We start from the raw sequence: 23,414 nt of genomic DNA on the forward strand, positions 1-23,414 counted from the left end.
TGTCAAACAGGTGACGTTATGCTACAGATCAAATTGGCAAATCATGATACAAGTTTAAAGTTAAAATTGAGGTCACAGTAGAACATAGCACAGTTTGTGCGCAGTAGGTAAACACGGCTTGGAGACACGCCAAGCTAAAATGGATAGCGGGTTCGTTCCCGGAAGAAGCGGGTGTTATTCATACGAGGATGATAATGGTTTTAAATTTGGTTATTTATTTCAGCTTCACAGTTTTCAGTTGACTATTGCAGTTATATTCATAAAAATATTTTTGGGCTATTGCTTACGCGGAAATAACCAATAACTACTAAACAGACTTTGATGAAAGCGAGATAGACTTTTAGAAATAATAAAGACTAAATTTATTGTAAAAATTGGTGGGAAGCCTAATACTTTATTTAAATATATGCCTACTTTCCCTCTCACTGTTTGCTTTAAGCCCGGGTAAGCTCAACATGATATATATACATATAGTCACGTCTATATTCCTTGCGGTGTACACAGAACCAAAATTATTGCAAAGACTGAAAGGCCACGACCAGCTGTATGGCTTTATGATGGAATTGCGATTCAAACAGTGACAGGTTGCTAGCCCATCGCCTACAAAAGAAATCCCAAGTTTATAAGCTTTTCCCTTAGTCGCTTTTTACTGGTTCCATTCTGAAGTGCCGGAATACATACATTAAAATTGAAAATAATGTTATTTTTTTCTGCCGATCTGCCGTTTACTTGATATCTTAGGACATTTGCATTATATGTCATTAGTTAACAGCAACCTAATGTTCTTCATAATGTATCATTGCAAAATATATATAAATAATTGTCATAATTAACTAATGACGTAGTTTTGCATTTAAGAATCGTGAAAACCTAAGTTCAACGAAAAATATTTATCCATACAATAATGTGATAATTAGATAAAAGCAATCAGAACATTAGAGGTGGTCTACGCAAAAAAAATCTTGTTTTTGAGCTCATTAAGTGCTAATTATTTTGTTTTTACTTCGGTTATTACAAAGATAACGGTAACAAGGAAAACAAAAACAAAGTTCAACATATTTATACCTTCCTGGTTACAATAATACATTAAATCATTATGTAACTCGTAAAATTTATTTTATTTGAACATTACTCCATCGAAATAAATGAAAAAATACATACTTAACTAAACTACTATATATATATATATATATATATGTGTGTATGTATGTGCGAAATTTATTCAAAATTAGTACAGTAGTTTCAGATAATTCTTAACGTTAACAAAAATACAAAACTTTTCGCCTTATATTAGTATGTATAAGTATAAAGTTTACCTCGATCTGTCCCTGGCGAGCATAGCTGGGGTGGTTCTTCAGGATCTTAATGGCGACTATCTCGTTGGTGCCCTTCTTCCAGCACTTCACCACCTGGCCGAAGGTGCCTCGCCCGAGGAACTCCAGCACCTCGTACCTGGAAACATCACAACAATTATATACATCATATATCGTATACATCATATATTACATACATCATACATATATACATCAACATCACAACAATTATGTACATCATATATCATATACATCATACATATAAACATCAACTTCCATGGGCTGTAACGAAGAAAAAACATAGTGAAAGGCTATCGCCTACAAGAAGAATCTCAAGTTTTTATGCCTTTCAACTTTCACCTTTAACGACATTCATGAAAAAGATATGGAGTGTTTCTATATTTGATTTAACTCTAGTATTATTTTAGGATAGATGTGTGACTTACCTATTGGACGAGGAGTAGAGGACCTCATGCTGAACGAGCTGATAGTCGCCATCGCCGCCGCAACCGGAGCCTGTGGTGCGCACGCGCATGTGGACAAAAACACATACATACATTAATTATGTATAACATACAATATGTTACTTACAATAAAACTTCGGGCTCACGTCATTTATAATAACATAGAATTCGGAATAATATAATCCTATAGAAGTGGTACACTAATACAGCTGCAGTTCAGCTGTTTCAGTATTTTCAATTTTTCAATCATATTATCCTGATTTCTATGGAATTTAACGGGTTCATTTAGAGGCAATTTATTTCTGAACATAATCATTATATCATATTCAGTTTTACATTCAGATGAAAACCATACTCAAAAGCATTATAAATGTCGCATAGAATATAAGAAAAATACGATAAAAACATACTACATTACTATAAAAATGTGTCCATAAGGTCAATACTAGCATGTTCGTTGAAAACAAACACGTACAATTAAATATAGTGTAGGTCGACACGAATGTCACCAGTACATTATGCGGATTAAACGTTTGCTGAGTAAATAAAGTAATTATAATACTCTTGTAACTAGAAAATATTGTTAATTTTACTATTCATAAATGATACAGGTATTAAACGCGCTAGTTTAAATTCATTTATTAATTTTAGTATTATTGAATATGAAAAATAATAACCAATGTAGGTGGAAAATAGCAATTGGTTTATGAAACAAAAAAGAGAAATAGGACAAGGTCCAATTCTATTTTTATAGGTACTATTATACTAATTACTTAGCTGAACGTGGCCTATCAGTCTCTTCAAGACTGTTGGCTCTTTCTACCTCGTAAGGAATATAGATGTGACTATATGTATGTATATATGTTATCTCTGACAAATAATATAAGTCATAAACGATACTTATCCACATAATGTATTTTATGATTGAAACATATAAAAAAATACCACTTCAATTTATCGTGCAATAATAGCAATAATCGGTTTAGTCATCATTATACTAAAAGATTTATGTAATTGATAACATCATATTTTCAAAGGACTAAAACATTTTATTGATATACATTATATAAAACTGAATAAACCAATTATTACAAGGTAAATGCTGCGCATAAATATATATATAGATATATATATTGTCTATTCTACTTGCCGTTTATGGCAAAAATATCACAATCTTATTGTAGTCATCTAAATTGATGAATAATTAAAAAAAAAGTGTATACAATATGCGCAGCGTTATCTTTCTAATAATTTTAGTGCATTACAAAATATAGTGCATGAAAGTTCAACGAGCGAACTACAGGGTGTGATCTCAACTCGCAAGAGCTTGGATTTGTTACCTCCTGTCAGGTCGGTTGAATTTTTAAACACTTTAAAAAATAAATATATCTAAGTCTAAACATGCCAATATGAATCTGTGAGAAAGTAGTGTAAGTATGTTTGTGTGTTGATCTCGCCCGAAGATATCGCATTTAGGATCGTCATCTGAGTGTTATAGTTGCATATTTAGCTGCGCTTTAGAGCCCGGGGTCCGCTACTTGGGTGATTTCATGACCTTTTTGCTTTTCAATCAATCACTATCTGAATTTCAATTCCAGGCCTAAGGTCTTTTCGAGATTATTGTCTCTAGCCTATTCACACTAATAATAAATAGAAAAAAAAAAGATTATTTTGTATGTTTGTAAAAATAAACTTAAAAACAGATTTTCACGAAATTTGTAAAATACCGATATGTAATAGACCTTTGGGAGAAACATGGGCTACTTTTACTATTTTCAGTAATTTCTCACGGGAGAGAAAAGAAACAAAAACTACTGATGGATAAAGACGTGATATACGTATGTATGTAAGTACTTATTTATCGAACATTTCCCCTCCGATATTCGTAAATAACTTTCAGAATATATGTTATGTTTTGACCTGGCCTGACCAGATTAATGTGCTGTCTTGTAACACAAGCCCTGGCACTAGACCAAAGCAAGTGCATGCTTATTTTGTAAATGAGCGCATTCAGTAAGTTTATGTCCGACTAAAGGCCCTTACATACCACTGTGTTACTCCATTGATAACTTTGCCAGTAACTTGACCAATGCAAAGTCACTGGAGTCCAGTACAAAATAGGACCACTCTTATATCGTTTTCATGGCGGACGTAAAAGGATACTAAGGGAATAGGCGCACATTCATCTAAAGCAAAATACAAAGTGGGCCAGCTTCTTATCTTACCGTACAGATTGCAAAAGTCATTCTAGGAATGTCCTGCACAAAATAGGACCACTCATACCTCTTTCCCAAAGCTGTCGTTAAAGGCAACAAAGGGAATAGGCGCGCATTCATTTTCCTCGATTAACGTTTATATCAGCACGGGAAGACAAGCAGAAAAAAACATGATAAGAACCCAGTTTAATTCTACAAAGCCAGCCCAGTGGCTCGCCCAATGTGAACCTGAACAGGCTTTACTTTGCGAGGCACGGAGTGGCAATGCAGTGCTTCGCTACTGTCCGTCTGTCTGTCACCGAGATTTATATGCGAAACCGTATTAAAGATGGTGCACACGATTTTTATCGAGGGTAAGAACCTTTATTATTCACAGCGCAATGTTTACAACGGCACTTAAAAATAAGTAGGTACAATTTTCTTTGATTCTTTTTCATAAAAAAAAAAGGTTGTTTCATTAATTAATTTAGTCAGAAAATTGAAAGCAGTTTTTTGGATTCCGAAACCTTTCAACGTCAAATGAAGTGCGCGACTTGAATTGCTTTAATTGAGTTTCGTCTGAGGAAAGTACTTTCGACAAAAGAAAACATGTACAAACAACGATTTTAATTAAAACTTTACCTTTCAGTTTTCGTCATTATTATTAATTGAATGATATAAAATAAAGGGCGTTACTCATATTTGACGTAATACTGAAACTACATTAAGGCGAAAACCGGACCCCAAAGCGAGATTCGACAAAAAAATATCGAGACAATATGTGTGTTATAACTTGTCAATGTTCAAGTGTATTTTGCATAAATACATACATAACTAAAAACACGCCTTTTTCCCGGATGGGTAGACAGAGACTACATCTGCATACTTCCTTCGCTTCATCCAAATTCATAACTCTCTTCATGCAAGCTCTCTCGACCTGACCCTTACCCCTTGACTAAGCAGATATACAAGGAGAGTGTGGAGGGAGAGGTCAGAGTGGGAAAGCCTAGGCGAACGTATCTTGTATGTTGCAACATGTAAATAATGTAATACATACATACATACATACCATCACGCCTGTTCCCCATTGGGGTAGGCAGAGACAATGGAATTCCACTTGCTACGATCCTTAACTCTTTTCATGCATATTCTACGATAACGGGTACTCCTAACATCTTCCTTTTTCAAAGACATTCAAAATGGTAATAACGGACTTAACTAAGGAGGTAACAAACAATTGGTTGACATTACGTTTGTGGTTACCTTGCGGCTGGGGCGGGTGGTTGCCCCCGCCCGCCGCCAGCTGTTTGCTGTGGGCCGTCGTCGTTGCGGCCTGGGGTGCCGTCTTGTGTCGCGCGCCCGCCGCGCCGCCACCAGGTGGTACCCGTTGCTGTTCACTGCTATCTGCGACACTGCAACAAGAACAGTAACATGTAAGGGAACAGCTAAACACGATTGGCGCCGTGTGGTTCTCGGCACTTTAAAATAAAGACCACTAAAGGCGACTAAACGTATAGGCCCGTTGCTGTTCACTGCTATCTGCGACACTGTGACGAGAATAATAACATGTTTATATAAGAGAACAGCTAAACACGATTGGTGCCGTGTGGTTCTCGGCACTTTAAAATAAAGACCACTAAAGGCGACTGAACGTATAAGCGCTTTCAAAGAGAACTGCTCTTAACATGACCAAATATGGGTTAAGTTCCCCTGCTAAGGCCAGACGGGAGTCCCTTCGTGTAACAACTTGACTTACCCAATCCAAGATAATGCTCCAAAGGGGTGAAGATCGGGATTAATGCCAGGAGAAACTGGAATGAAAATCTATATGATGCTGTATCGGCGTCTCAGACATTGTGACAAAATATTGCTAACCGATAAACGAAGTCTCCTACAGGGCATCACAGTTACTACAATTGTGATAAGGTAAAAGCTAACCGATGCTGCGATGTTATTGTCTATAATAGTAAGCAAGAGCCACGTACCTGTAGTGTGAAAGTACACTGCTTGAAACAAGTTGTATATTCATTTTTATAACTCCGAACAGTTTTCACAAATGCGATGGGACCGTGCAAAGATTATGTCTTTACTATTGCTTCTACCATTTCAGGGTATATATATATATAAATGCACTCAATTAGCTAATGGACACAATAACATTCTAATGAGTCGGTAATGTTCAGCAATGGTTATATTTATTTCGGATATAAACATTTGGGAACTTGTTATGCGCAGATAATAACTTACGCTGGCTAGAATCTGTTTTGTTTGCTTCGTGTTATTTGTTTTAATACAGAACGGTGTTCTTGTACATGTTTTTGTGTGTAAAGCTAAAGGTAAGTTATACTTACTGTTATTATTTATCAATTATTTATTATTTTTTAAAGTGAAGAAATTGAAATTACATATCATGACGCCCAAAGTTAAAAACTTGAAAAAATAAATACATACCGGGCAGTCGATACTAGCGCCCGAGCAGACCATCACACCTTTTTTTTTTGTCTTTCCTCTAAACAAATACCCCGATTTCATAAAATTGACTAAGAACGATGATTAAAAATGTGCAATCCGCAATCCTCTCCAGGGGGGTAAGAAAGTAACTGGGATATATGCTAGAAGGAGGAGAATGTATGTGTATGTTTGTATCTTTGCCTATCTGAGAAGACTTCTACACATTCAATATTGTGTATACACTAGCGTACACCCGCGGCTTCGCCTGCCCAAAGCGAACAAACCCGTCGATTTCCCTTTAGTTCACAATACAGAGTAAAAACTAGACTTACTACATTCTATTAGTAAGACAGACCTAACCGTTCGAAAATACAATGCCTGAATCCAAGCTGGTGAAGAACCAAAGTCCACCGGAACCCTAGATCTTACAGATCGTGTGCGATAGGTACTCACGTCGCGTCGCGGCAGCAGGGCCTGGCGCAGTGCACGGAGGGAGCTGGTGGTGAAGACCGCTCCGCATCGCACGCGCGACTCGGCACGGCGGGCGCGGCACAGCAGCCGTCCCCGACGACGCCCGACCAACACTTGTTCTGTTAACAACGAACGCCAAATTGAGAACATGTCACACCAACGACTTCGTGAACAAGGAGAGCTACTATATATTATTGAAATCCAATGTCTAAGCTAAGTATGAGAAGTTTTATGAAAATACGTTCAGTATTTTTTGCGTGAAACAATAACAAACCATAAAGGAACCGGGAAGTCAACATCTTAAAAAGTTGAGTAGGCATAAAGTTAACTTTTAGAATGTTGTCTCCCAAAATGTTACTTTCATTTTTTCAGCGGTGCAATTTCAATAAGTCAATTAAGTAACATATGATATTAATTTGATGATAATAATACATACTTTAAAAAAGAGCCGGAACTTTTAAAATCTCTCTTAACACTGGTTCTTCTCACCGGATAGTTATATTTTCATTAGTTTTCGTAATCCCTATTAAATCAATATTTGACAAGAACTAAACCATATCGCGATTAAATAAATAACAACGCCATCTAAAAATATTATATACCAAAAGGAATAAAGCCATATCCTTCCTACTAATATAATATTATAAATGCAATATGTGGATGATTGTTACTTTTTCACGCATAAGCTACTGGACGGATTTTAATGGATTTGTTATGCGGGCAGAAAACGAAATAAATACAACCTGGAATAACATAATAATTTTTAATCCCGATATTGACGAGCGAGTAGATGTTATGTTAAAAACGTAAAGAATACTGTAAACTGCCAACCAGAAAGTTTTAATTCCAATAATGCATAAAAATTTATATAGGAATGCCCGAATGTTTGTCCTGAACTGACCAATGTACACCAGTCAAATTGCACTGGATGCACGTTTGAAACATTTCAGTTTTTATATCGCGTCTTGGAATCTATCCAAAACGATCAACGTTAGGGATAGCTAGTATTGACGCTGTTAACTCATTCAAGATTCGAACACATGACTTCCTCTTTTTAATATTGGGTCGACCGCGTATCCAACTGAGCCAAAGAGCGGACTGAGCGATTTACGAAAATTATGGTTCCCTTTCATGACGTGTTCCAAAAGGCTTTTGACAAGGTCGATCACATCACTCTTCTGAGCAAACTACAGGCCCTAGGAATTCACGGAAGTCTTTATAGATGGATATGTTCATACATGGAGCATCGCAGCCAGTTGGTGGTTCTCAAGGGATTTTGCTCGGAGCCAATAACCATCCCATCAGGCGTACCTCAGGGCTCGCACCTGGGACCCTTATTTTTCATAATTTACATAAATGACCTGATACCACGCTTGCGCTGTAGCTCACTACTTTTTGCCGATGATCTTAAAATTTTTACTTCCATAAACTCGGTAAATGATTGCATCGCAATTCAAAGGGATATTAACGAACTGGTCGCTTGGTGCGCTGACAACAAAATGAGCCTTGGCATCGGCAAGTGTTCTGTGATAACATTCACTCGCAAAAAGAAACCAATTACTTTTGAGTATGGCATAGGCGGCGAAACTCTGGCTAGAAAATCAGAAGTTAAGGATCTCGGGGTGGTCTTTGATAGTAATCTTAGTTTTAATGGGCACTACGCTATGATTACCAAGAAATGTAACAAACTCTTGGGTTTTATACTCCGCGTCTCTCGTGATTTTAAACGCACTGATAGTTTGATCCATCTCTTCCGAGCCTTGATATTGAGTCGGCTGGAATATGCCTCCATTATTTGGAGTCCACAATACGCGGTCTCTATTGATTTAATTGAATCCATTCAAAGACGTTTCCTTCGCGTACTTTCAGCGCGCCGGGGCCTCAAGCGACAGCTTAGTAGCTATGACCAGCGTCTTAGTTTTTTCAAACTCAATAGCCTTGAGATAAGACGCTCTGTCCAGGACTTCATATATCTTTATAAAATTATTCAAGGTCACTTGTCTACCACATTATTATCAAGCATAAATCTCAGAGTCCCGACTAGATCAGTTCGCATCATTGTCCCCTTCGCCATACCCTCGTGTAATAACAAAGTTTCGTCTCACAATCCGATTCTCAGAATCTGCCGAATATACAATCTTTTACATGTCAAATATAACGCTGAGCAGGTACCTGATATCTTTTGCCTGTCATTAAATAGCTTCAAAACCCATATCCGTAGCTTACTGTCATAATCACTCGCTCATTATAGTTGTTTTATTTTATATACTTTTACATGATTTTTTTTCTTTTTTACATTGGCTTGCTTCCGCTTAGCTTATTGTGTATCAATAATTTGTCTAAGATTGAGTATTTCTTTTAAATATGCTCCATAATTCTGTCCTCACATTTTACTAAGTAAGTACTATAATGTTAATCATGCTGAGTACACTTGTTTTTGGTTTTACAACTGGCCATGTTTCTATTGTTTATATTTATATTAAGTTTTGTTGTAAAACTGTTTTGTGTACCTAATAAATAAATAAATAAATAAATAAATAAATAAAAACGTGTTCTCAAATATTCTACAACAAAAAAAAATTTTGCCTGCGTAATAAAACTGAAGTTTTGAATGGAAAATACAGTTCTTATGACCCTCGAAACTGGCAACAATTTCAACTTTATCAGGTCTATGCTAGATAAAAATCGATTTTATTGAGTTGAACGTTAGATTGATATTACTTGTTAAACCTACAAATTCAAATGTGTCTAATCTTATACTTGTGAGTTGCCAGTTCGCCTACTAATAATGAGCTATAGTTGTTTTTATATAAATACATCGCCCTGACTCAGCATTTAAACACGTGGGCTACGCCTAGGCTATGATTAGTATTAGTCACGTACCTATGTACCTAAGTTGTCAAACCGTCATGAAATAAACTATTACCTTTTTACTTATAATGCGACAATTGAAATAGAATTTTGTTCCATAATAATAGAACCATATGATAAAAGATCACACATCTAGTATTCTTAAATAAAAAAAAAAAAACAAATCTAAGAAGGAAATACTTTAAATAACTGTCTTCCTGGTTGAATATACTCGCGCAAAATAACAAGAAATAGTGATTCAAAGTGGCATTACGCACTTTTTGCGACATGTCTTCCGGAGGCGCGACGTCGGCGCTTGCAACATAGTTGGATGCATTCACAAAAACAGCTGAACCTTTCGGAGTGGACAGGGTCGATATAATAAGTAATAGTCTTGAAGTCTAGTCTTCTTTTTTATTATTAGTGCCGTGTGGTTCCCGGCACCAATAAAAAAAGAATAGGACTTGTCCTTCTCTTTCCCATGAGTGTCGTAAAAGGCGACTAAAGGATAGGCTTAAGATAAGGTTAGATAGGATAAAGGATATGATTAATTTGGTATTCTTCTTTTAGAACTGATAGACTGAGATTCAAATAGTGACAGGTTGCCAGGCGATGGCATACAAGAAGAATCCCAAGTTTATAAACCGTTCTATTGATTGAACTTTTAGAAATTGCACGGGAAGAGCTGCAGCTGGTACACGCTGCGTTTTTATTCCCCACCAGACCAGCATACAAAACAAATAAAATAAAAACATAGCCTAGTTCCAGTTTAATAATGGAAATGGGTTCTATCTTTGACGGCCTCTGTGGCGCAGCGGCAGTACGCTTGTCTGTGAGACCGGAGGTCCCGGGTTCGAATCCCGGCCAGGGCATGATGAGAAAAGAACTTTTTCTGATTGGCCTGGGTCTTGGATGTTTATCTATATAAGTATTTATTATAAAATATAGTATCGTTGAGTTAGTATCTCGTAACACAAGTTTCGAACTTACTTCGAGGCTAACTCAATCAGTGTAATTTGTCCCGTATATATTTATTTATTTATATATATTTATATTTATATTTATCGTCCGTTCCATTACTCATAAGTGAAATATACGGTCCTATTTCGCGACAAATTTGCACTGGTGCCTTAGGAAGTAATTCAGCGAATGCGATAGCGTAGTCCGGAACGAATAAATTATAAATTACTATACTGCACATGCTTTGCAGACATTTTAAGTAAAATATTTTGTTAATATCTTTTAATGTTCTATATGTACAGTTGAACGTATGCTTACTGATTTTTAAATAACATACCTACACACATACATAAAATCACGCCTTTTTCCCGAAGGGGTAGGCAGAGACTACAGCACATTACATTTCCACTTGCCACGATCTCTGCATACTTCCTTCGCTTCATCCACATTCATAACTCTCTTAAATAAATAATTAGGAAAAAAAAGCTATTTATTTAGATAAAAAGGCATATCAGTGTCTAGTCAAAACAATAGAGCTAATTAATCACGTACGAGCAGTTCGTGCCGCAACAAAATGTAAACGGGACTTAATGAGCTCCTTAGATTATCTTAAGAAAGTTTGTTTATTGTTTTCTTATTGTTTACTCACAACGGCAGTTTTCTATGAACATTGTTGTGATCGTTCCAGTTTTGCCTATAGTACTTTTACAACAATTTCTGTATTGTGCGCTTCTTGCAAGCATGCAAGGAATGTATAATTCCAGCCTCCCATCTTAACAAGTTTAATATAATAATGTTATCTCGGAATAATATAAAACTAGAAGTGGTAAGTAATGTTAAATATGGCCACGTAACTATTGATTATCACTACCAACAGTCGCTATAAACGTTGTCAAATTATCATCTCAATTCTAAGTTTTATATGAAAACTAATAAACAACATTACAGTCACTACCCCATTAAAAACGCAAGTGTATCTCTTATCATTTCGAAAACGTAACTTAACAAAGAAATTTTGTATTAGATTTGAGTCGCCAGGGGGAATGATGTTGGTCTTTGTTACATCCTGTCATTTGTGTGGAAGAGTCTAAAATGCGCCTTTACTACTACCATGATCTTGGATTGGGTGAGCCAGGTTTTTACACGAAGCGACTCCCGTCTGACCTCTGCAACCTTTGCAGGGGAACCTAACTCACACATTGAATGTTCAACTATACTACTATCATAAAGCTGAAGAGTTTGTTTGTTTGTTTGAACGCGTTAATCTTAGGAACTACTGGAGTGGAAAATTATTCATCTTTGAGGGCTTCTGCTCAAAATAACTATTCCACGCGGACGAAGTCGCGGGCACAGCTAGTGTATGTATAAGATACGAGTTTCATTTCACAATCCCGGACCCGTTACCTGAGAAAGAACGCAGCACGCGATCACTAAAATTATTTGAATGGATTCGAATGTGGGGCCGTTACGAAAGCGCCGGCGTCGTCGACGCGGCGCCTGCCAAACTTCACGCCGATGACATGGTTCACATGGTGCCAGTTCACTTTCCATCGAACAATACAATATTCGAAATGTTTTTATTGTGAAACACCAGCAATTTTTGGATATATATAAAATAGTTAAAACAAATAGGTATATTTGCTTTAGGAGGAAGGATAGAGGAAAAGCAACCGCTTTTTGTCGGCGAAGCACACAAATTCGTTTGTAACAAAATGCACGCCGATCTGTACCAAGACGACCAATGTGAACTATGCACAAGGAACATTGCCAAACGTCACATTGTTCGACTATGCTTTCACAACGTCTGATGCAGTAATTGCTGGGATGGTATTCATAATTGGTATTATTAAAACGACCATGCCATATTAAAACGACAGTCTATTATGCTACGGCATAGAAATCGAAATAATTTAAGGCAATATTATTATAAAAGAATTCTTCGGTCTACAGTTACTTTTACTAAATGTAAAAATGCCAATAAACGATACGCAATATAAAAAATTATTCAACACATGTATTGAACACGAAAATCACGCTACTGTGTACCCCGTAATTATATGAAATGTATCTATCAGGCTACTAAAATATTTAAATAGTAGTAGGTAAGATTGTGCAAATAAAACTTTTCTTTTTTTACAGCGGTTTCAAAAATGTAGTCTAGTCTGTCAAAAAGGGCTTTTTAAAACAGAGGTCGAGTAAACAAAGCATTATCACGCCCTCTTAGCCCGCGTTATCAGTACCAGACACTCCCCTGCCATGTCTTATCAAGCACCCAGCAGACCCGAACTTAGGTTAGACAAATTGCATGGAAACTATTTGGACATAATGGAAAATATTGTTTGTCGTTTGGAAAATATTCCATATTTTATTTAATATTAGGAATATTTTGGAACACAATGTCAACGGTTTCCTCAATATCAGCGTTAATTTATTTGTCATTGTACAATGATAATATTAAACGTTGTTTTAATATGCAAAGTTTCAACTGAAATTATTTTTAACAATAACAACCATTTCTAATAAACGTACACGTAAACAATCCTAAAAAATTTCGTAAAAATATAATAATTATGTTTAGTACATCCAAATATTCGTATTAAGCAATTAAATCAGTATTTTTTGCATTTGTAGTAGTCGCTGAGCGTGTGTGAAAAATCCAATACTTTATAACTTCATAATAATTTTTAGCAAATTCCCGAATTAACCTAGGTTTAAAGTTAAAAAACATCAAAAGGGAAGTTTTGCACTTCTTAAAAGTACAGCGCAACCTGACTCCATAACCATCACTATCCATTGGTTGCATCATCTATGATCTATAATGGTGCAATCGAGAAACTAGTTGCTCTTGGTTTGACACATTTACATTGAAAACTCAAATTTTTACAAAGAATTAGAATTTTAATAACACAATAAATTGAATGGAAACGTTAGAAGGGGAAGGCCTATACGAACGTATTTGATAAATTTAAGGTTAGGTTAAAAGTAAACTAAACTGGCAAAGAGTATAATTAATGTGGATGAAGCGAACGAAGAATGCAACAGAATAAGCTCGCAGATGGATATAATATTTGTCTCTGTAATTACAAATACATTTTCATCCAAAACGCATTAAGCGAGCAGTTTACTTCACAGATTGCGCAATGATATTCAGATCTCGGCAACGTATCTGCTAAGCTTGGTGTATAATTAGCCTGTGTCGAGGCAACGTGGCTCGTGACGTCATCAGGGCTTCCCTCGGATGATTCACTACGAGGGCGGGTGAAGCCAGCGCAAAGGGAACGTGCACGTCTGTAGACTTTGGTGTTTCTTGTCATTAAATATATTTTTATAGACATTTTAACGTGCCGTTTGGTTCCCGACACTTAGAATAGGACGACTCCCTTTCCCGGTGTTACGATTAAGAGAATCACACATTCACCCTTACACGTTAAACGGACAACCTGACCTGTTCGCTTTACAAGACAACCAAGAGGGCTTTATCTACCTCGTTAAACGTGGTTTTATGTACGTATGTCATCATACATCATAGTATATATATCACCGAAGACATAAAAGTTGCATTCAGCTCGTTTAGCTGGCAGCGAATCGATAATCGATAGCTACAATAAGCATATTTAATTCATGACTCATATCGCCTACGTGTTATATATGACATTTTGTTTAAAATTAGCCACTCTTTTGGACGAGTGCCCTTAAATGTAGACCTTGTTACGATGCGTCAGAATTACATAGTAGTAGAAGTCGATTGATCTTTTGTCTTAATTTGTATGGAGTTCATTCAAATAAACTACATACCGCTTTCTAGACGAATGTAAAATAGAAATGGAAACCTTAGATATCCAACATTTTCACTATTATTTCGCCTGTCTTTACACGTTCTAGTACGTTTAACCAGATCAGTTTCAATCTCACTTCCAACTCCTTGTTGCATAGAATCAATTCTTAAATAAATCTGCAGTAATTTGCCACCTCACAGAAATTCCGTCAGTACAGGCCAGATAGTAAGTAACCATATCTTTCAAGTATATTCCGCGCACGAAGCCTTGTAGGACAAAGTATATAACAATGGACGCCGAGGGGCAAGCACCAGCTTGTGAAGTAGACAAGTATCTAGGTATTGGACTGCTCGTTCTAATACAATGCTGAAACTTAGTTACTATTCAGAATGTACATTGTTTTGTTGTAGTGTTGCTAACTTAGCACTTTGGAAGCTAGATGTAGTGTTTGCTATGTCAGCGCTCAAAACCTCTTAGCATAAATTTTTAGAAATTTGGCGCAATTTTTTTAAATAATTTTGTGGCCTAAAACGGAATAGGTGATAAATAAGATCTCATTTTTTAGATTGATACTGAAGGTTTTTAATACTTTTGTCCAAATATATCAACAACATATAGCTAGGTTCAAGATTATCGTCATAGACCGTATGCAATATTACAGTAGGTGGCCAAATTATTAGGGACAAAGATTTTATCTCTGTATTTTATAGTTTTTCATATTATTTTGAATATACGGGGTTGTTTTATAGGATTATTATGTCGGATATTATAATTGGTATAATTATCTTTGTTTTAATCATCTGGCAACACAGAGAACGTGCTTCATTTGACATTTTATTGACTTTTCTGGTCATTTGGCCGGTAACTGTTGAAAAGCGTGGTTTGAAGTATTATTCTTGTAGTGTCCGTGTATAATTTTTTTGTTGATTTTAGCCAAATTATTCATCATAAATAATTAAAAGGTACGTAATACTACTTTAAATAATTAATTTACAATGTTTTGTTAATGAATATACTTTTTATTATGGTTCGAAGACATAAACTAAAATTCTTTACTTCTTAGAATGGATAAGGCTTCGGACACATCTCCAAGAAAATGTAGAGAGATAAAAACATTGTTAATGCATTCCACACATACCCAGAGAGACATAGCAGCTATTGCCGGGGTATCAAAATCTGTTGTCAATCGAATAAAAATAAAAATTGACAAAGAACAACCCCTTGAGGCAAATCGTCGTAGCAAATGTGGGAGGAAAAGAGTTACCACACCTCGTACAGATCGAAAAATCCGGAATATTTGCTTAGAAAATCGCAAAAAGAGCATTGCTCGTTTGACTACAATGTTAAACGAAGAAGGAGTAAAGATTTCGGAAAGGACAATGCGGAGGCGGTTAGTCGAAGAAAACTTGATGGGCCGGCGACCTTTAAAGAAACCACGACTAACTGACAATATGAAAAAGAAACGACTTCAGTGGGCTAAAGAACATAGAAATATGACTATTGCAGATTGGAGTCGAGTAAGTAAAACTCTTTTAATAATGAATAATGGTGAAAACTGCTTTTATGCCAACAATTAAATTATTTTACAGGTTTGCTTCTCCGATGAGTCCACTTTTCAAATTTTGGTCGACAAAAGTTCTTTTGTCAGACGACGCCCTGGCGAACAATTTCACTCTGACTGCCTTGTAGAGAGGGTTAAACACCCTGTTAGCATCATGGTATGGTCTGTTATCTCAGCCAAAGGCATGGGGCGCCTGTACATTGTAGAAGGAACGATGAGACAAGACCAATACAAGCGAGTCCTACAAACACGGTTACTACCTCAGCTCAATGAATGGTTCCCTAATGATGAAGACTACATTTTTATGCACGATTCGGCACCTTGCCACAAAGCTCGAAGCATCACTGCATTTTTAAATGAAAAAAATATCACTCTTTTACCCTGGCCAGGTAATTCACCAGACATGAATCCTATAGAGAACATGTGGGAACTCACTAAACGGGCGATTGCAAAAGAAGTGATTACCACTAAGCAGCAGTTGATAGAAAGTCTCATTAGGGAATGGCATCATAACCCCAAACTGCAAGAAAATGCAAAAACTTGCATCGAGAGCATGCCGAGGCGCATAGAAGCCCTTATTGCAGCGAAGGGGGGCATCACAAAATATTAAAATGTACTGGATTATTTTTGTCAGCACTTATAAGTATGAATATATATTCAATAAATAGTTTTTTAAATGTATTTTTGTTCTTATTGTGTACCCAATATACTACAGATACATATAAACAAGATATAAGAGGCGTTAAACTAATAATTTAATACAGAAACTCAGTCAATCATGGAAAATTTAAAATTTCAGCACTGTCCCTAATAATTTGGCCACCTACTGTACTTTTTGCATGTGTACTTGCTTGACGCTTTTACAAAATCTACATTCGACAGTCGGCAGCGGTTAAAACAAAATAATCAGTTAATATGAGGTGTTTCTAAGGAAAAGATCAACATAAAAGTCGTGAAATGGTATCTCGGAAACGAAATAAGCATTTTCCCCTGAATGTATTTAACCGCAAGGTAGATTATTTACGAGTGACGGCCGTAGATTACCCGGCAGCAAAGTAAATATCATTACAATGTAATGTGAGCAGTTATAAATAACTTTCGACCGTATTCCGATGGCATAAGGTTGGGGAGGACTGAAGATTTTACATTTCTCAGACGAAGCTGCGTGTGCGAATCTATTCGATTCCTGAATAAAAACGAGTATTCCTGAATAATAACTTGTGCTAGTATTGTTAAGGTAATTTAATAAAATACACATTGACAGTATATCATGAAACTGAGGAAATATCCACAAAGCATGAACCAAGTGAGTCTGGTCGGCTAAAAACAAAAACCAGTAACGATTAAAACGCAACAAAACACTTCCACGATTGACCAATTGCCAGAGCTGTTGCTGTACAAAACGTGGTAAATAGCAATTTTTCCGGCGTGTGATTATGCGCTGAACGCCGTTACGCTGTCACAGAAAAGAGCCCAGAAAAGCGGGTGGTCTGAACTCCCACTTTTTCAAAGTCTTATTCCCTTACGCCCTAGAACAAAATCCTTAACCACTAGAGTGAAGAAGAAGAACCATCGTTTCTTCGACCACTATTTCTTTACATGAAAAATTGGCCGATTCTTATCACTGGCTTCAGCGAACCCTGGCCAATGAAACCACAACAGAGAATACAATCGAGTATACATAAGAGAAAGTGAGATAACAGTATCTGTATTGTATTTATTTTGTCAGCCGGCATCGTTCTCGCCGCCCGCGTAATTACAGAGTCGGCGCCGGCGCGAGATTGCCTGCCAATTGAGTTATGGTGGAATACGGACGAGACGCAATACGGCTTCCAGCGGTGACGGGGTGCGCTGGAAATGATTTGTGCTCGTAGGAAACGGACACCGTGTTGTATTGACACGACATTCCAGCAACACACGCTTCAATGAAATCGGGGATGATATATCGAAAGAAAATGTTACATACCCGGTGCTTAACGTCGCCTCTGTTAAGATATATGCGATATGCTACTTTTTTCAAATGCTATGCAGTGTGCGAACGACAGTTTATTTTCGAATCAAAAGTTCATGATTTTTTTTTTATCATGACTGCCTAAATCGATTGCAAGTAGCATTATCTCCATCCTTTAAAAGTTAATCGATCCCTTAAGTTTAGTTCGTGTCTCTTTAATATGAGGCTCACACACGTCTTTACTCCTTACGGGGTAGACAGAGAATAATCATAAAGAGCAGAGGCCAGTTAATAAAACATTGCATTCATTGCTTAAACGAATTTCGGCCATATCATTCCTAAAACAAAAAGACGGATAATAATGGTAGTAGTAGTATCCCCATGTTCAAATTACAATGGTGCCTATGAATATTGTGCATATATCCTTTGAGTGTTCACATCCATAGGCTGTGTCCCGCCCGTCTGTCAGGAAGGGTTGGTGACGATCCGGAAATTACCCTACGTACCCGCACCCGGGGGGCGGGCTTGCAATCCACTGTCTGCATAACAAACTGTTCTTTTGCACGCACGCTGGGGTTGCTATTTGTGAAAAAGCAATTTGTTTTTTTTTAATTATACATTACGAATTCTTCCTTGACGATTTCCTGATTGTTCCTCCTGCTTTAGTCCCGGTTACATCCCCACCACTCTGGAGAGAAACCACTTAACAGGGGAACAGAATGGAATAGCAATATATTATAGAGTAAATCAGATCAGACAAAATAAAGAGTGTATCCGTTTGGGAGATCAGACCGGGATAACTCAGTCTTACCTGCCTAGAGAGGAGCCAGAAGTGGGCCATTTTGACCATGATGCGTGGGTGAGTCAAGTTACAGTCAGTCAGATGAGAAAAAAATCCTGTATATATATACCAATGTACTTATATAAATTATTATCCGGCATAAATAGTAATAATATAATACTGTCCAACAATAGTACCAACCGGATATCCAACACGAGTGGGTAATTCAAAACGCCAGCGTGGGTTTCCGAGGTGAACCACCTATAAAACAACCTTAAGTTACATGCATCCATTTGTGCAACCGTATATTTTATCAATATTAATCGATCGAATATATTTATTAAGAAGAAAATAGTGTGTACCGTGTACAGTGGAAATCATGTCAAAGCTAATAAACTAAGGATTCTTCTTTCAGGCGATGGGCTAGCAACCTGCCACTATTTGAACCTCAAATCCATGCCAAACGGTTGAGCGTGGCCTTTCAGCCTTTTCAAGACCGTTGTCTTTGTCGTAAGAAATATAATATATTTTAGTATGTCTATTTTTTTAAGATTATTATCTACATTTTGGAGACCGGTTTTTATGGTCTTCAAAACAACAAGTAATCCCGTGGTATTAAAAATACACATAACCCTGTTAAAGTACCTATACATGTAGACTAACAACACACCGACCATACAAGGAGAATAATCCCTCGGAATAGATAAATGAGAGAATACAGACGATTCAAGATTAGATAACACCCATTGTTAGTTTCGAACGGAATAAGCGCTCACATATGTCAGTATAACTATTCGGGTATCGGTAACAATGAGTAGGTACCAAACTTATTGTATCGGTACCGAATAGTTGTACTACAAGTCGGTACACTGTACTGAATAATATGTTAGTAGGTATATCTGTATTTCACCCCCAACTTAATAAAATAAAATACTCTAATTACCAGGTTAAAAACATGACAACTATTGTGTGATAAAACTCTTAATTTACGTGCTGACGTCACTTACTAGGTGTGTGTACCTTCATCGAATAATGAGAGCGCGCAAACATGTTTGTTTGTGTCGGTTCAAACTATCCAGATACAAACATAGGTAGCTATTACAAACAAAACAAAACACTAATGAAGGCAGTAACACTGCGCTATTTATTTGAATTGGAAAAAGAAAAATATTTACTATTTAGTCTGAAGAGATATAAAAATCGAATAACTGGAACATCTTGCAGAAACATAGGTGTAGAAATTGTTAAAAGTTGTATATATTTGAATTTGTTGTGTTTGAATTATTGGAATAAAAGACGTGATTTTTGCTCAACAATCTATTGGACACTAGATGTACAGACATAACATTGTCATAATATGAAAAAGAAATAAAACTAGACGAACAATAACCAGATAAATTATATGTATGAAATCTAGAAATAACACCTTAACACAAACTGATCAGCTATGCGAATGAAGTCGCAGGCTATCAGCTAGTATATAAAGAGAAGACCAGACAGAGGCCAAGACAAGACCGTTATATCTCTAGTAATCTGTTTGCAAGATGAATAGTCAAGACTTGAGTCAAAAGAAATTAAAAATTAGCGAGTTAAAAAACTTTAAATATGAAAAGGCGTAACCACGTAAATAAATAACTGAAATTATCACGAAGAATAGAACCATCTGTGCCTTGAACCTTTATACAGCGTCTCCCAAGTCTAATAACGCTAAAACAAGTTCAAAAGAAAAACAATTTCACAAAAACACCAAGTTCCTACTTAAAGGATAGGGTTGGGAATTCTCTAAAATATTTGCAAGATCTTTACCTTTTACCAAATTAAAAGGCTTAAAAAGATTCCTTAGAGAAGGCCGCTAAATACAGCAAACAAAAAATAACTCGAGATATTTGAAATGAAATGAGTTTTGCTTAGGGTTTTACTGACGGAAATTTTCGCAAAAAACGCCTTCATGAGACAACAGGCTACGAGTTTATGGCACATGAAGTTTTTTTTATCTGTACCTATTTTTATTAGTAAACTGTTTACAAAATATTAAATACTAGAGGCCGCCCGCGACTTCGTCCGCATGGAAACCCTATCAATCCCGCGGGAACTCTGGGATAAAAAGTAGCCTATGTGTTATTCTGGGTCTTCAGCTACCTACATACCAAATTTCATGGTAATCGGTTCAGTAGTTTTTGCGTGAAAGAGTAACAAACATCCATACATCCATACAAACTTTCGCCTTTATAATAGTAGTAGGATAAATATATAGGTTTAGTCCTGCTTATTGCTTTTTCCCTTATTTTGTAAGTAATGAAAAAGGCTAATCTGTTTAATTATTTTGAAAACATTGATAAATTGGGAAATGTTAATTGCATATATCTTGATGGCATAGCAGCAATCTTTGTACCAACATTACCATCGCAGGTTACTAAAAATGTCACATGTTAAACCACGTGCAAATTTTATCAGAACAATCGTCACTTTAACGTAACTTCGTGTATCGTGTGTCAACATCATTATGTAAATCCTACTATCCTATCCTACTAGTATAATAAATGTGAAAGTTTGTAAGGATGTGTGGGTGTTAGGTACTATTTCACGAAAAAACGAAAGGATTTTCATGAAACGTTGTACTCGTAGCTTAGATATCGACATATAGGTACCATAATAGGTTGTTTAAAGAGATTTAAGGCGGACGAAGTCGCGGGCTGGGTAGCTTGTATCATATAAATATTTGCGCTTTCCATAGGCCTAGACGAATGTACTTTGATTAAATACGGGGCGTCCTAATAGATCCTAATCCGACGCACTTGCATGAAGAGAATTATGAGTAGATGTAGCGAAAGTATGCAAGGCGTGATTTTTAATGTAAAAGTAAGTTTGTAAACGTTTATTAAGGTATTTACCAAATCGTAAAAAAAACAAGAGAGCCAATCGATATTTTGTTCTATATCGGCGACATAAATCTGCCTTGCTGATTTCAATCTAAAAGTTTCGCCGATAGAAACCGCGTCGGTGAAAGACTGCCGTGAAACGAAACGTTGTCTGCATACCGTATTGTTGTATTTTCAAGAGGTAGTTAACTATGTTATTATTGTGGAAAATGAACCTTCAAAATGAACAATGGCTTTTATTATAAGACGTTCATAAGGTTATCAATAATTTTGTAATCACATTTTTTAATCAATTTAAGAAAGAATTCATTTGAACAATTTTATACTCGCTGTAATATCAGAATTTAACTGGCCATCAGCCAGTTAAAATAGAAGAATAAAATGTAAAGACTTTTCAGCCCATCCCCTGAAATTATCCCAAATTAACAAGCCTTTCTTTGATACGGATTTACAATCTGCGTGGGAAGACAAACAGCTGGCGTAATCTAGACCAGCATGAATGTTACAATTCATGCATGTAGGTAAATAAATATACGCAAGCACTCAAAATAAATGAGTACCGTGTGGTTCCCGGCACCAACGAAATAAGAATAGGACCACTCCATCTCTTTCCCATGGATGTCGTAAAAGGCGACTAAGGGATAGGCTTACAAACTTGGGATTCTTTTTTTAGGCGATGGGCTAACAACCTGTCACTATTTGAATCTCAATTCTATCATTAAGCCAAATAGCTGTACGTGGCCATTCAGTCTTTTCAAGACTGTTGGCTCTGTCTACCCCGCAAGGGATATAGACGTGACCATATGTATGTATGTACTCAAAATAAAGTCGATATTTAATTAACCACTAAAACTCAACACTGCATTTTATGATATCAACTTGCGCAAGTGGACGAGATAACCGCTGATTAACAGCTGACGGCCGAAACGCATTGTTTAATGTACACTCGACCTAAAAACTCATGATAAGGGCCTTCATCCATCGGTGCGTTCGGTGTCCACTAGGCTATGTTTTACTAAGTACACACTAATGGGATTCATTTATCTACTGCATGCCAAGCCAAAGTCAGCTGTAAATTAAAATAAGCATATAATAAGGCTTCACCTGGAGTCCACTTTCACTTATCCTTTTTTTTATAATATAAATGGGAAGTTTACTGATTAAAATTGGCAGAATTGAGTACGAAATTTGCACTAGTTGGCTGGTCTGCCCTTTACCCTTGTAATAACAATTTATCGATATCACGGGAAATTGTAACTGATTGTATAGTAAGGTAAGGTTTGTTGTGCAGAGAAATACCCGCGATGGCGTTGCTACTTTAATAGTATTGATATATCGCTAAGCTTAACGTTTGTAGCCCATCTTCGCGCGGTGGATTCAAGCATTTATTGATAATAGCGTCTTACAAAAGATCGGGCCGGGTAATAAAAGTTATTAGAACCTTACGAAAAAAGAATTCATGTCTAACAAAAAACTGGTCACAGTGTGACAAGCAACAGCAAATTGCGCCGCCATTATGGTTTTTGTTGTTAATTTCCATCACGATGCGCGAGAGTTCAATTTCCAGCTAGAATGGTTTAAGTTTTCAAAACTTATTTCACCTAACAGGTTCCTCTACTACCGTTTTTTACAGTCAAGTAGATACCTACCGAAAGAAGAAATTCATTTTATTTTGGTAATCAATGTAACGAAATATCATTTCTTTTTAAGTCAATCAAGGCCCACGCTGATGGGTCTCTCAATTTTAGTAAATTATATATGA

General features: G+C 36.5%; 1 protein-coding gene across 6 annotated transcripts in view; it reads right to left on the minus strand.

Moving 5' to 3' along the window:
• LOC106136632 (homeodomain-interacting protein kinase 2) overlaps window positions 1-23,414 on the minus strand; it is a 91,346-nt gene that overhangs the window by 20,748 nt on the left and 47,184 nt on the right. For 5 of the 6 annotated variants that reach the window (XM_060950344.1, XM_013337242.2, XM_060950341.1 and 2 more), the window contains 4 exons: window positions 6,877-7,013; window positions 5,224-5,384; window positions 1,760-1,829; window positions 1,317-1,452 (listed from right to left, as the gene is read on the minus strand). In XM_060950344.1, coding sequence (XP_060806327.1) covers window positions 1,317-1,452; window positions 1,760-1,829; window positions 5,224-5,384; window positions 6,877-7,013 — 504 coding nt within the window. The remainder of the gene's footprint in view (window positions 1-1,316; window positions 1,453-1,759; window positions 1,830-5,223; window positions 5,385-6,876; window positions 7,014-23,414) is intronic. The other variant, XM_013337243.2, reaches the window with a different exon arrangement.

Source organism: Amyelois transitella, chromosome 21 (assembly GCF_032362555.1).
Source record: "Amyelois transitella isolate CPQ chromosome 21, ilAmyTran1.1, whole genome shotgun sequence".
Lineage (NCBI taxonomy): Eukaryota > Metazoa > Arthropoda > Insecta > Lepidoptera > Pyralidae > Amyelois > Amyelois transitella.